Source organism: Primulina tabacum, chromosome 8 (assembly GCF_025594145.1).
Source record: "Primulina tabacum isolate GXHZ01 chromosome 8, ASM2559414v2, whole genome shotgun sequence".
Classification (NCBI taxonomy): domain Eukaryota; kingdom Viridiplantae; phylum Streptophyta; class Magnoliopsida; order Lamiales; family Gesneriaceae; genus Primulina; species Primulina tabacum.
The window spans coordinates 4,305,543-4,321,089 of record NC_134557.1 but is presented as its reverse complement, the minus strand read 5'-3'; the positions used below and the strand labels follow the sequence as shown (position 1 = coordinate 4,321,089).

Below are 15,547 nucleotides of genomic sequence, written 5' to 3'. Positions count from 1 at the left end.
TAATTCACTATTAAAACCTAAATATTGATGATGATATGTATAGTGGAGATGAACGGGTGATTAAGCTGTTGTTTTAACTCTAAAGTTTCCATTGCATGCTTTTCCACTATCCCCACGACAATACTTTTTTTTTGTTAAAATTCCCTCTTTTTTCCAGTCCTCTACACGGGGCTTCACAAGTAAACCTGCCCCAAATAAAATGAACTCTCAAATTGCCACCCGGCCCCATTAATTAGTTAGGTCACGAATGTTGTCAAATTTGGCGTTTTACAATTTTTTTTTTTTTTTTTTTTTTTTGTATTTGTATTTACAAGACACATCCACTTTGTAAGGTGACATATGGTCGAGTTACGTACGTTGGATATCTCTTCACTTGTCTTGTCTACGACATAAATCCATCTCCGATTGAATGCTTTTTTTGGTGCTTCAACTACAATGGTTTTGTGACCTGTAAACTACTCATTTTGTTCTGAAAAATATAATATAAATTTTTTTGAAGTTTATTATTAGTTAAAAATTCGATTTTTCAGTGAAAAAAAATAGAAAACAGTGTTCACATTCTTATATTTTTATAATTAAACAAATATTTTTGGCCTTGAGATTTCTGTTTGCGTCTATGTTCGTTTCCCAGTGATCAAGAATTTATGTAATGAACAAAAACTTTAGTATTTTGTATTGTGTAAACAGATGTATAAATATTTTTCACTACAATTAGCATCTCTTGTTTAATATAAGATTAGCGATATATTGCGGATCAGTTGTGCGTTTGTACATTCAAATTTTTGTGTGTGTGGATATAATCGTTTTTTTCAAAAAGGTTTTGAGTTAATTCAATTAATATATAAATATTTAAGAACTTTAATAGTGATTTGTCTTGAAGTTATAATGATTTTTTTTTTTATAAATTTTGACTGTTTTAGGGTGTAATTATTATTTTATAAATTATCATGATCAGTTGGAATAATTGTCATATACAAGGATGTTGGGTATCTTAAAATTTTGATAATTTTGTTATTTTAGTATGTAATTATTTCTTGTATAATCAACAGGTAAAATTATTGCTATAGTTCAACTATTTTAGATATCTAAAAAATTGTCGGATCATTGTAGAATCGATCGCTTGCCACTTCAATAAAAAATTTATAGCTGGTAATGTTGAAACTCTAAACTATTCAACGGTCTAATCATCACGTTTCGAGAAGGACAATTATTTCACAACAAAAATCATCCTTACGATAATTTCATTTCTTACCATCAAAGAAAACTGAAAATGTGATTTTGACTCTACTATCAATTATGACTGAGCACTAGCTAATTTAAAAAATTATAGCTGATGGTAACAGTATAAATTTAATATCGTTAAATCGTACAGCAATCAAATGCTATGTTTCGATTGCTATTCTAACATTGACAATTATCGCTCACCGACAACCATGATACTAAAAGCTCCTATAGATAATTATAGATATATAACATTGACAGAATTTGAATGTGCTAAAATTAGAATTTGAGACATGAACAAAAGAACTAGTTAAGCATCTCCCTAGAACCGACCTCATTTTAAGCCCCAAATTAAATGTCTAGACTGTTAGTGCACTGTCACATAAAAGTAATGAAACCTAAACTCCATCGACCAAATTAAAGCACTATCCAACTGAATGTTAGTGCTCGTGTTTATCAATTATCTTTAATCAATAAGCCAAATATGTCGCTGTAAGCTGGACGAGACATCAAAACAATATTCAAATTAAAGATACACAGTCGATTATTTGTAATTTATCTGACGCCAAGTTTCAAGTTTGAGACGGGGTTTTAAGTTCGAGACTTAATTATAACATGCTCCTCCCCCAACCAAAAAACAAAATTAAATATACACACAAACATAAATCTAAATTTGTTAACTTTCAATTATATATCATAAGCAATGTATTGATCATTAAAACGAGTTTTGAGTATATATAAATTTGTTTTAACAAAGTCATCAGTATATACTGTTAACAAAGTCATCAATTCACCAATTTAACAATATATATATATATATATATATATATATATATATATATATATATATATATATATTATGTTATATATATATATATTAAATTCCCTAATAGTGAATTAACATGAGTGCGAAATAAAGGAATACAATTTGTTTTCCATTTAACGAGATTGGGAAACCAGAATATCCAAATTCCAACCTGAGGCCAGGCTGAATGAAAGGAAAGTCGTGAATATTTGTTACAATTGGAATTTGGACATAACTCAACATCAAAAGCTAGCTCAAGGAGGGAGGATTGTCCAAGACCACATATACAACTCTCAGGAATTTTATATAACCGATGTTGAACGACTAACACACCCACTCACGTCCAGAATGAACATCTGGAGCGTGAAGTTTGCAAATGACCCAACTATGTGCAGAACGGGTGGTCCAACACATAACGGTGGAACCTGAGCTCTAATATCATGTTAAGATTGTAACTTGGACTTAACTCAACCCCAAAAGCTAGCTCAATGGGGGAGGATTGTCTAAGACCATATATACAACTCTCAGGAATTTTATATATCCGATGTTGGACAACTAACAATATTGCTTTTAAAGTGACAAATTTTATATTTATTTACCGTTTTTTACCTAAAATTATGTCCTTACTAAATATACAATATATTATATCATAGATTATTAATTATTAAAAGCATGCATTATCGAATATCATATTTAACTTACATACACGTGTTAAAATTGCTGAATGAAAAATGTATAAGATCTTCTAAATAATTAGGGTCTCCTTCATTTTTTAACATCTTAATTTACAGCAACTCTTTTATAAAGAACCTTTTTAAGTACTATCTTTTATCAAAGAAATTGACAAATTCAATTCAGAACTTCCTAATAAAATCGATCCAGAAATAAATATTCACTAATTTTGTAAACATAATAAGTAAATCAACATCACGTAAAATTTTCTTGATATAATTAAATTAATATATTTTAAAAGACACATGATCATATATATAATCTTTTCTTTAAAAAAAAGGGTGGGGGTGGTTCCATCTAAACATTTAAAACAATTTCTCCTGGCAATGGATTTCACATCGTGCATTTTTTCCGCATAGACCCACCAAATTATTAATTTAAATAAATAAATTAAGAAAGAAAGCAAGTGGAGCCAATAAAATTGTTGTTTAGTAATATAAAAAAGTACACCTACGTTTCAAATTAGTGTGTCAGCATCGATACAGCTTTCCTGAAAGTGAATACAGCTTCATCCCAACTAGTTTGGTTATATGAAAACGACATTGCCCATTTAGTTATCAATCCCTGCTCAATGAATCCAACCAAATCACGCTTCTCTTGCTCCTCCATCTCCGCATCACACTTGTAAACGAGTCGAGTCGAGTCGAGTCGATTCTGTCGTTGAAAATTTGATAATATTTTTTATCGGACCTATTTTTCAATTCTTTTTATTAAATTTTTCGACGTTGGTTTAATTTTTTTTAATTGTCGTTTCATTTTTATGGAGTGTAAACAACATAATATATATAGAAAATAGTGGAGATAAAATGATATGGTGAAAGCATGGATACGGCTACAAATAGTGATGAAGTATATGTATGGACTAAATTAATATAATACTCGACTCTAATCCAATAAAAATAATAATCAAATTTTGTTTTTACCTTTTAAGAAAATTCAAGTGGCTTTATCTATAGATTTTTTTAAAAAATAATAAATAAATGTTTGAGTACAATATTTAAAAGTGCCAATTTTCTTGTTAAAATTCCTATATATATGTACACATGCAATGTACATCTCTCTCCGAATGCAAGTGTCGTATGAAACGACTTTGAAAATTTAAATGAAACTTAGAAGTTATCATAAGTGTTTTAATTTTGATTTCAGTTTTATGTTTTTGTTTTTTGCCCTACTATTCCGGATTATTATTAAAAATATATTTTGGGCAACAAAATCTTCTTCTTTTTTTTCAAATATCCCATTTTTAAAAAATAAAAAATTATCAAAAGAATAATTCTTTTTTTAGAAAAAAAAACTAAAACATTCATCCCGAGCTAAAAATATTCGCTAGAACTGCAATATTTTTTTACGGACATGCACACGACATTCTTGAAATTCACAACTACAATAAATACGATGACATTTAACTATGGAACCATGTTAATTAAAATATTCATATTTATCACTGTTCACATGTTTTTAATTAAATAAAAAAATGAAAATGTCGAGTTTTCCATATATATATTATATAATAGTGGGCATCCTCATAGCTTCCCCTAACGAATCCCCCACCCTCTATAAATACATCACCATATTCTTCTTCTTCTTCACTACACAGCTCCCACCACCCCAAGAAAGCTCACACATTTCTTCTCTCCCCCCCCACAAACTAAGCAATTACAATTATTAAGCAGAAACAAAGCTTAGGTTTTGCTTGCAAGCTAATCGGTTAGTGCTTTTACGATAGCTCTGAACTCTTTTTTTTCTCGTTAGAATTAACTAGCAAGTGCCAAATTTAAACGTTTATTCGAAATCTTAGTGGGTTTGGTTTGGTACATATATCATGCTCGGTGTTATCTGCAGTTGGTACACCGTGATATCAGTCATATCATCAGCTTTGATAATTAGACGTCCATATCGATAGCCGTTTGTGGTTATCAGTAAATAAGTTATTGCGATTATGAGCAGTAGCAAGGAACAGTTCTGTCCGGTTAAGGTTTTCTTGATTCTTTGAACGTAATCTTGATTATATTTTGAAGCTTCGATCGTGGTTTATTAATTAAAGCAATTTAAAGACTCCTTGATCTATATCCCATCTCTTCTCTTTTTTTAAAAAAGCATGACGAATTGCAGGATTTCTGTGTTGCATGGAATTGTTAATTGAATCTGACATCTTATCTAATCCCATGTTTTCGCAAACATCCGCCGGAGTTGCAAGAAAGTTAAACTCTTGGTGGGATGGGTAACGTGGCGGTTGCTCGCGCTTCCTTCTAAAAATTTCACGGAACATATTAGACAAATATGATAAGATATATTCTGTCAAAAAAAAAATTATGATAAGATATATATATATATATATATATATATATATATATATATATTTATCGAACATGTAACATCTATGACTATAATTTAAGGTGACATTTGCATCTCAGAGAATTCTAGTTTTCTAGCACGATCGAGTATCTCGTCCGATTTCGAAAATAAGAAGAATGCAACAATTTGTATATAATAGTTGTCTTGTAAAATACTCTAAGAAGAAAGAAGTTCGAGTTGAATTTCTCTTCCTGTATTTCCTTGATATACGGAAAAAGTTAATATATTGATGAGCAATTCCAGCTTCACATGTCATCTGTGAGCAATTGTTTGTATCTTTCTGTCCTTATTTTTATTTTTATGATTTCTTAGTTTGGATCAAAACTATATTTAATTCTTAAATAAAATCACGGTTTACGTGTGTCACAATTATCATCATGTTATATTAACAAACACATTGTCACACCAACAATTTAGCGAATAACGATCTAGCTGAAAAACCACTTAAATTATGAGAAAAATCGTACAAAATTTTAGAAGTAAAATCAACTTATTTTTTACCCGCTCCAGCAGATTTGACCTGGATAAATCCAATGGTAGCGACCTTGATGACATATATATGTTGAAATTGTGTTTCTGTTTTCAATATAAATTGATAAACATTTACATGCTTGATCATCAGGATCAAATGAGAGAGAAGACCATAATGCACCAAGAAGAATACACCCTTGACGGATCAGTTGATCGCAATGGAACGCCTGCAGTTCGAGCACGAACTGGATCATGGTGTGCTGGTTTTCTTATACTAGGTAAGCCAAAATTGCATCATGCTCTTGCATATGCTAAACTTGTAACTATCGCTAAAAAAATTTCCCGTAAACCTTAATATGTTTTGGTTTCTTATTGTTACACTTTGTTTCAGTGAATCAAGGCCTTGCCACGCTTGCATTTTTCGGGGTTGGAGTCAATCTAGTGTTGTTCCTTACGAGAGTAATGGGCCAAGACAATGCTGAAGCTGCAAATAATGTTAGCAAATGGACAGGCACAGTTTACTTATTTTCCCTTCTGGGGGCGTTTCTTTCCGATTCCTACTGGGGACGATACAAAACTTGTGCCATTTTCCAAGTCATATTTGTGATTGTGAGTCCAAGTATCAAGCAATTTTGTTGTTACGAATAACAATTATTAGCATCATAGAAATTGGATATCAGTTGCTAAAACAGTGAAATGTGTTTGTTTAATGACAGGGTTTGGTATCCTTATCACTGACATCATACTTGTTCTTGGTCAAACCAAATGGCTGTGGGGATGAAAGAACTCTGTGCGACTCACATTCTACGCTCCAACTTTCGCTCTTCTATGTATCGATTTACCTAATTGCCCTTGGAAACGGAGGGTACCAACCCACGATCGCAACATTTGGAGCCGATCAATTCGATGAAGAACATCCCAAAGAAGGCCACTCAAAAGTGGAGTTCTTTAGCTACTTCTACTTGGCCCTAAATCTCGGTTGCTTATTTTCAAACACAATCTTGGGTTATTATGAAGATAAAGGGATGTGGGAAATAGGGTTTTGGGCATCTGCTGGATCTGCTACAGTTGCACTGATTTTGTTCCTGATTGGGACTCCAAGATACAGACATTTCGTACCCAAAGGCAATCCTTTATCAAGATTTTGTCAAGTGATTATTGCTGCATCAAGGAAATGGAAAATTCAGGTGCCTTGTGATGATGAGTTATATGAAGTACAGGAAGCTGATCTTGCTGACAATGCAGGCAGAAAAATACTTCATACACAAGGATTCAAGTAAGTCGTCACACTAAAAATTGACAAATCTTTTATCATCTTCCCCGATTAAGAGTCGAGGATGCGATTATTTGCAGAATTGACTCTATTACCGACTCTTTTGCTCCTCTTCTTACTGTAACCCAAAATAGATATCAGGATCTAACAGTTTTATGCCAGAGCTTGGCTTAGACTCGCAATTTGAGCACTCCAATTCCACTTGGGATTGAATTTTTATATGAAATTGAACTCGATTTGCTTGGGCTGGAAATCCATGACGCGTGTGTATTGAGAAGAGACTAAAATGCCATTTGCATCATATTAATCTTGAAGTTGAAATTGGTCATTTATGAAAACAGGTGACCATGCTTCAACGGTAATGAAGATGAAAAACATGAACATGAAAATCAACTAAATTGCCTATTTGAGTAGCTTAAAATAACTTAGGTAGCGCTCCCATTTGCCTAGCAGCATGAGAGCTACTTCTAATTCAGATTCGCTTGCACCTATTACTCGTGTGGTAGATCGAACTGAAGAAATCTGACTCTGTTCTTTTATAAGCCTCTCAAATTTTTCTCATTATATAGATGATCACCTTCTCAAATCTTACCATTCTGTCATTACTCCCGCAGATTCTTGGACAGAGCAGCAGTCATGACACAAAGAGACTACACTGTTGAAAAGAAAACCAACACCCATAACCCATGGAATATGTGCCCCATCACACAAGTGGAAGAAGTGAAATGTATATTAAGACTCCTCCCAGTCTGGTTATGCACAATACCATACTCGGTAGTCTTCACTCAAATGCAATCCATTTTCGTTGAACAAGGTGCCGCCATGAAAACAACCTTGGCAGACTTCCACATCCCTCCAGCCAGCATGTCCAGCTTTGACATCCTAAGTGTTGCAGCCTTCATTTTTATCAACAAGCGCCTCATTGAACCCCTCGTGTCCAGGTACAGGAAGTCTGGCGGATTAACTGAGCTCCAGCGGATGGGGATTGGCTTGGTCATAGCCATTGCAGCAATGCTGTCTGCTGGGTTAGTCGAGCATTTCAGGCTCAAATACTCACAAAAAGACTGTCCAAACTGTGCAAATTCCAGCAGTTTAAGCATATTCTGGCAGGTGCCTCAGTATGTTCTAATTGGAGCATCTGAAGTTTTTATGTACGTGGGGCAGCTCGAGTTCTTTAATGGGCAGGCACCAGATGGACTGAAGAGCTTTGGAAGTGCACTTAGCATGATGTCCATATCATTGGGGAATTATGTTAGTAGCTTGATTGTGACCATAGTTATCAAAATTTCGGCATCTGATGAAATGCCTGGATGGATTCCTAGAAACCTAAACAAGGGGCATTTGGACAGGTTTTATTACCTATTGGCGGCATTGACTGCGGCTGATCTTTTGTTGTACATTGTGTGTGCAAAGTGGTACAAGTCCACAAGATTTGAAGACAGGAGCAATAAAGGGAAGGACAACGATGCGAGAATCTAGTCCATGTAGAAGAAACTTGAAATATCCTTGTGTGGTTTTTCTACTTTTTTACTGGGTTTTTTTTTATGAGGAATTAAGATATGTATTAAGAATGGTAGAGAAAATAAGAAAGTATGGTTGTGGATGTGTGTATACTTGCAAGGATACTAGAGAAGTGGGCAAGATTGTTTCACTTCTCCAAGTTGAGCAACTGGGAAAACTAATATATCCTCTGTATGTAAAGAAGATGAAGTTTATATAAAAAAAAAAAAAGAGCTCTATATGCCTATTATCAATTTCCCCTCAGTTTTTATTATTTTTTCATTCCCTCCTGTATTTTTAGTCCATTTCACATCCTATTACATGGTATTTTCTGTTACACTAATCAGGTGTTTGTTAAGTGATTCATGAATAAAAGGTTTACAATGATTTACATTCTCTGATTGCACAATATAAACCAACAGCAACTTTACAAACAGAAATATAAATTTGATGGAAACTGTAGTATACAGAGTGATGAAATCCATAGAAAGAATGTCAATCGCTTGAATTCAACTGTACCTCATTTAGAAGTAGCTCCGTAAATGAATGTGAACCCCGTCTATCTTCCATTTGATATGCTCGGTTATCTTGGATGTGATCGGTATCCCTCTTCATGAATTGGAATCCCATTATATATCTGTATTCTCCTGTTCCTAGACAACGGTCACAGTACCCAAGACCGCTTCCTCCACAGCTCCTGCACCTGTGAAGATCGATTAAGAAGAGGTGACTGGTAGAAGACCGGAAAAATGCACTTGAGATTGATTCCAGGGAAACACGTTGTGGTTTCTTTGCCTTACCATTTTGGCCATTCTCCTTTGGGAAGCACGGTCGATTGGACGTGATTTGTCCTCCCTGACTTATCGACACCACACAAGATTCTTGAGAAATAGAACTGTGAATTGAGTCTATTGAAAAGCAGATAGTTCGGTAGGAATCTAAGCTCAATCAAATTTCATTATCATTTCTTTTAAACAAAGCATGCTGCTAATAGTGGCTTTCCACTGAAATGAAACTAATTGCTTACTGCATGTGAAAAACCCAAAATATTGATATTTTTGTGCCTCTCTCCCTCTCATACACATGGGCATAAGTAGTGAACAGAATGAAAGAGAGGAGTAAATAGCTACCTCTACCATGACACTCGTGACAATCAACTCTGCCGCTTCCTCTGCAAACAACACAAGGTGGATCGGGGATTTTTCTTTTTTCTATACGAACATTTGACTGCATTAATCAGCAAATATTGCATTAGACAAAAAAACACACATTTATATTATTTTGGATAAACATCTTCTTAGTGTTGTTATATCTAAGAAAGCTGAAGATTTGTATTTGGATCGTTCTTCCCACAATCAATATTCTATTTCAACCCAACAATATTTTTAGGACTGATGTAATCTAAAAGAATTAGACTCGTATATATTAAAAAAGCAACCAATCCATTCAGGAGCCGATCCAAGACAATAAAAAGCATTAAAAAAATCAAATTTTACTTTACATTTTCTAAAATTGTCTGAAAAGAAGTTCCATCCCCGGAAAGAAAAAATTAAAATTTGAAGTCAAATTTATTTAGAAAATCAGCTCAAACTTCCCCGCCCCATCACCCTGCTATGACTGATAAAAGACTTACCAAACAGTTAAAAAAAACACAAATTTATGCGATAAATCGTTTCATCTCTCGCCACTTCCCTCAGCAAAGTATGAGCTATTACCACTAATTGAAACCAAGAAAAGAAAAGGGAAAAGAGAAGGAGAGAAAGCTGCAGAAATAATTGATAATGCCTGAGTACTGACGATCCAGGAAGACTTGGATACGGAAAGAAGCGGAGTCGCAGCTGCCTGAGAACTTCGACTACCATCAACTCCGGCATCGCACCTGACAATGGTTAGTAGATTCGCCGGTTTCGAGATCAGTGGCGTATTTTGCATGATGGAAATCGGAGGCGGGACCACTGCTTCCGGTAATGGCTGCGTGACTCAACAATGCTGGTTGGGATATTGGTTCGGATTTAATTGGAGTGTGAACCGGACCAATATCCGAAAAAGATACGACCGGCAGAACCATATCCGGGTCAAGTCATGGGTAAAATGATCAGGGTCGGACCACCACATGTACCATTGTAAAATTTCTTATTTTTGAACATGAATAGAAATAAACTTCTAAAATTCTCCATTAAATCATTAAGTATGATATCTTTGTATCTATCGACTGTCAAAATATAGTAGATGACTTATAGTAAATCATGCGTCAAAGTCAAATTATTTTTTCTTGAGGAGAAAAAGACTTGATCATTAGATAAATCCAAAAGTGTTACATTCATCAGCCAAGATGAGTATAAAGCATCAACCCAACACAGTGGGAAAAAGCAAAATGAGCGAGAATATGTGTTACCCGATTCGCACATCTGCTAACGTGATTAATATCATTAAATCTACAATAATCAAGAAGATCCAAAATGTTGGTAACTAATATTCCTTAATGATTTAGACCAGCAGTATGCGATGTCACCACCTTGGTAGCAACACTGAATCTGAAAATAGCCACATTATGGAAGTCGCATTGCAAAGCTAGCAACATGCCAAAATGGATTGCATGAAGCTCTGCATCCACTACTGAACCTGAGAAACGATAACAAGATGCTGAGGCTGCGCAAATCATACCAAGGTGGTTACGAATAACTGAACCCACATTATAAATACCAATATTCTCCTTAAGCCCTGCATCCACATCAAGACGTAAATGTCCCATGGGGGAGGGCTCCCATTTTTCATTTGAAACAAGCTTGGTTGTCTCATGAGAAGCACAATAAGCAAGACGAGCTTTCTGAAATTGTTCAAAGTAAGAGAAGACCCAATTTACCTTAATTTCTTTGTTGGGGATCTGAATATGGTGCTTTACGTTGCATAATTCTGTCTACATAGCTCAAGCGATCATGGCAAACTGCTCAAATTCAGCTATAGAAAAACAATTCATTATGCTCAAACCACAAAAAATGAATGGCAATAGCTTGCCTTTCTTTAAACAAGGCCAAAAAATGGTAGCTTTCCAAGCATCACGAACTTTGGGGCAAAAGAGGAGACTCTGGCTTGTCATGACTTCAGACGATCTACAGAAAAAACAGTATCATGATGTATGAATATGTCTCATGAAAAGGTTCCCTTCAGTAGGTAACAGATCATTGCTCGCACGTCACAGAAATATCCTGACTATTTGTGGGATATGAATCTTCCATATCATTTTCCACCAACTCTTTAAGAAATAGGCCGATTGTGATTCAAAAGGATCAAAGCATCAAAGTCAATTTTGATTCAGGGAAAAAATCTACTGCAATATTCTCTATAACATTTATAAGTAATGAACTGTAATTTGTTTTAATTTTTGCAAAATCATATGATAAATAAAATATTAGTGAAAGAAATATCGTTACAAAAAATATTACAAAATTTGTTTGAGATGAAATATCAAATTCGAAATACGACGATAACAAATGACTCGAAAACAATGTTATGTATATGATTAACACAATGGGCCTCACTTAATATCGAGTTTTTTACTCCACAATAGTCTAAATATATATATGAAAAAGTTATTGGGTCAGGGAAAGGTGGATCTGGAACAAAGTGGCCTTTAATGGTTTCCGAGTTGGGTCCATAACAGTTTCATGATCGAAGCCCAAGACCAAATCAAATAAACCACGCCCCTTTATTTTATTCTCTTTCGCATTCCTTGTCAATTGTAATTTGTGTTTTTTTGTTGTTTGATGCCCCGTGACCCAATTTATGAGCAAATTAATATTGAGTAGTTCACTAGTGAGACAATGTCATGAGTTTTTATTCGTGAGACAGGTCGATTCAATCTATACATATTATGAAAAATAATACTTGTAATATAAAATATAATATTTTTTCATGAGTTGGAGATTCGCCTCGTAAAATTGATATATAAATTGGTTTCACGAGAATTTTGTAATTAATATTTTCATTTGTTAGTTGGATACGCCATGTATATATAATATCGCCTTTGGTTCTTTTACGGTATCGATATAAATATTGATTGGTTTTCTCGGTAAAATTTATTGCAAAACAAATCCCCCCCCCCCCCCCCCCCCCCCCCCCCCCCCCACCTTCAATTCATCAATGAATCGGCAAGACGAATAAATGAATTTTTTTTTACTAAGCAGTCAAAATACGTTTGAATTTTTTGTAAGAAAATATAAGACATATCATTTTAGTCTTGTATGTGTATGTGTTACTATGGCATTTCAGTGTTGTAACTTTTGTTACATCAATCATCATGTAACTAATTTTCGGAAATCAATTTCAATCATTCTCGTCAAAATTTTATTCTCGTGATTACATTATTTTGACGAAGAAGTTTAAAAATGACCGTCGAAACATAGTTACAAAACTATAATATATTCAATAAAATATACATGACTAAAAATATCAACTTCAATATACATGTGACCTATTCTCTCAAAAAAATAATAATAATAATAAAACTTTCTGGCTTGGGATTCCAATACAAAACTTAGTGTCCACCAGTCGCATTTGTTGGGATTTATTTTCGATCTTTAAATCCATATTTATGACTCACCGGAAGCAGCTAGTAGCCAAGTAGTGAGCTTTTTTCACATTATTTATTTATATATTTCATCTCCGCCAAAAGATCCTTAAAGTTAAAAAGGAGGACAAAGCCACGAAAATGAACCAGTGCATGTGATGAGACTCGTTTCGATTCTGTTTTCTGGGTTGAATTTACCCATTAATTCTTGTTGGAGCTACTGCTTTAATTTTGACCTGATCCAACCAAAATTTGTAACTCTTCATCAAAACTCTTTAACTTTATATATATATGTATATACATACGTACACATGCAGTGGCACACACAGCAGAGACGGATGTATTCTAGGGCTGTACTGGGCTGTAGCCCAGTCCACTTTTTTAATAATTTAGCGACGATTTTTCAAAAACCGTCGCTAATATTTGCGACGGTTTTAGTAAAACCGCCGCCAATGTGGATCGGCGACGGTTTTAATTACACCGTCGCTACTAGTGACGGTTTATTCAAACAGTCGCTATTAGTGACTGTTTTTTGAAAAACCGTTGCTAATAGCGACGGTTGTTTCAAAAACCGTCGCTAATCAATGTCTTAGTCCAATCAAGTCCCGTCCATTTACAAGGATGAGACCAAATTCATCCCATATCCTCTGATCCGCCCCACCTCAATTCTACAAAATTTCTCTCCCAAGTCCCAAGCCCTTTAGCGACAGAATAGAATTGCGGACTCCCGAAGAAATCGAATTGCTCATCGGCAAGACAACAATCCAGGTAAGAATCGGCTATACATTTTTTATTTTGTTTTTTATAGCTTCTCTGTGTGTGATTTGTGGTTTCTTGATTGTTTGTTGTTGAGTTGTTGATTGACTATTACTTGTTTATTTGTTTAATAATTATTTTATTCTTGTTTAGGATTATAAATTGAACTATTTCAAAATGGAATATCAATCTGCTGCAAAGAAATGAAAAACATTGATATCCTCTTTCTTTAAGAGGAGAGATCGTCAAGCTAGTGAAGATATTTCAATTCCTACGGTCCTTACAATGCAACATCAATCCAGTGAAAGTCTTCTATTTCCCAATATCTAAATTCCTTTATGTTCATCTCCTAGAGACGATCATCAGTCTTCGTCTACTTTTATTGAACGAGATCCGGGAAAAAGGAAACAGATATGTGAATATCATGTTAATGTACGAGATGAGATAAGACGTTCATATCTAAATATGGGGCCTTATCAACCAGATATGTTGGAGTATCCAGGTACAAAATTTGGAAGCCAGAATCGTCGTTTTCATAAAAAATGGTTTCAGAAATTTTATTGGTTGGAGTATTCGCCTTCAACAAATAAGGCATATTGTTTCTATTGTTTTCTTTTCCTGAATGATGTTAATTCATCTAATATCTCGGCATTGGATCCTAAAAATTCATTTGACTCATTTAACAATGATGATATTTGCAAGCTTGCGAAGAAGTTTTATCCTGGAGATTTCACAGATCAAGAAATTGTTGCTTTGGAGTATGAATTGATACATTATAAACTTGATTTGATGCAGAATTTAAAGGTTTCTACACTTGTTGAGTTGTGTCAGCAATTGACCGAGAGTGGACGGTCAAGTGTTTATGTTATGTTGACTAGATTGATTCATCTTGTTTTGACATTACCTGTGTCTACTGCCACTACTGAGCGGGCTTTTTCAGCAATGAAGCATGTGAAGACGGCACTTCGCAATAAAATGGAGGATGACTTTCTTGCCGATTGTTTGACACTCTATATTGAACGAGATTTAGCTAAACATATTGATGTAAATTCTATTATTGATGAATTTTATGTTTTAAAATCTCGTAGGGCACAACTTCGTTGAACGATATAATGTAATTTTTTTTTTAATAATATATAACTTATCATATTGATTTCAAGACCCCCAACTTTTATTCCTGGATCCGTCCCTGCACACACATTTAAATTCCCGTGATTACAGATGACTAACATGCATACATACAGTTGATTTTAAGTCGCTGCGAGGTGTAAGCTTTTAATAATGGCGACAAAGACATGACGACAGTAAAATATGGAACAACGAAAATTCAACAGGAATGATTTCACCGGTCGACACCACTTTCTCCGCTGTAAAGCAGCTTGGTTTGCGTCCCTCCATATTAATGAAAGTGCTATAGTGTACGATGGTAAAATGAGATGCAATTTTCAAGAGAGAAAATTGATGGATGCATGTGATGTTCATTTATATATTTAGATATATATATTGGTACGAAAAAGTATGTGTGTAGGTAAATATTAATTATATAACAAAAATTATAAATTGATTTTTTTTTAAAATAATTTGAATTATTTGTTATTATTTTCGTTCAATCTCTTGTGATAGGAAACGAATAAATAATTAAGAAGTTATAAAATTTACTTTCAAATTGTTTCTCAATTAAAATTCATGTTATTGATTTTATGTTATATAATAAATTATAATGAACATAATATATGGAACGAAATGAAATGAAACAAATTTTAAAAATATATTTATATCCAAACACCACATAGAAGACATAACAATCTAAAAATCAACCAAATTATGGATTTTATCAAAGAATGAATCACAATTTATATAAGTGAAA

The 15,547-nt window shown here is 33.9% G+C and overlaps 2 protein-coding genes across 4 annotated transcripts; one reads left to right on the top strand and one right to left on the bottom strand.

Moving 5' to 3' along the window:
- The first annotated feature begins 4,308 nt into the window (after positions 1–4,308).
- LOC142553137 (protein NRT1/ PTR FAMILY 7.3-like) lies at positions 4,309–8,611 on the top strand. Its single transcript, XM_075663156.1, has 5 exons — positions 4,309–4,465; positions 5,736–5,862; positions 5,976–6,193; positions 6,301–6,860; positions 7,472–8,611. Exons 2-5 carry the CDS (start codon positions 5,742–5,744, stop codon positions 8,334–8,336), a joined length of 1,764 nt encoding a protein of 587 aa, XP_075519271.1. The 5' UTR covers positions 4,309–4,465; positions 5,736–5,741; the 3' UTR covers positions 8,337–8,611.
- Positions 6,608–10,442, bottom strand: LOC142553139 (uncharacterized). 3 transcript variants are annotated; one of them, XM_075663159.1, is made up of 5 exons: positions 10,143–10,439; positions 9,488–9,584; positions 9,158–9,212; positions 8,877–9,060; positions 6,608–6,745 (listed from the first exon to the last, which is right to left on the bottom strand). In XM_075663159.1, the coding sequence occupies exons 1-5, from the start codon at positions 10,287–10,289 to the stop codon at positions 6,740–6,742; spliced, it is 489 nt and encodes a 162-aa protein (XP_075519274.1). In that variant the 5' UTR covers positions 10,290–10,439; the 3' UTR covers positions 6,608–6,739. The 3 variants fall into 3 exon arrangements, with proteins under 3 accessions (XP_075519274.1, XP_075519273.1, XP_075519272.1); XM_075663158.1 differs by lacking the exon at positions 6,608–6,745 and having other exon boundaries at positions 8,798–9,060; positions 10,155–10,442; XM_075663157.1 differs by lacking the exon at positions 6,608–6,745 and having other exon boundaries at positions 8,798–9,060; positions 10,143–10,437.
- Positions 10,443–15,547: the final 5,105 nt, after the last annotated feature.

Coding starts and splice junctions, on each gene's coding strand:
- LOC142553139 (XM_075663157.1), bottom strand. CDS start 10,289: ATGCAAAATACGCCACTGATCTCGAAACCGGCGAATCTACTAACCATT. Junction 9,585..10,142: donor CCTGGATCGTCAGTACTCAG/GCATTATCAATT, acceptor TGATTAATGCAG/TCAAATGTTCGTATAGAAAA. Junction 9,061..9,157: donor AAAGGAGAATGGCCAAAATG/GTAAGGCAAAGA, acceptor CGATCTTCACAG/GTGCAGGAGCTGTGGAGGAA.
- LOC142553137 (XM_075663156.1), top strand. CDS start 5,742: ATGAGAGAGAAGACCATAATGCACCAAGAAGAATACACCCTTGACGGA. Junction 6,194..6,300: donor TCCAAGTCATATTTGTGATT/GTGAGTCCAAGT, acceptor GTTTAATGACAG/GGTTTGGTATCCTTATCACT. Junction 6,861..7,471: donor CTTCATACACAAGGATTCAA/GTAAGTCGTCAC, acceptor TTACTCCCGCAG/ATTCTTGGACAGAGCAGCAG.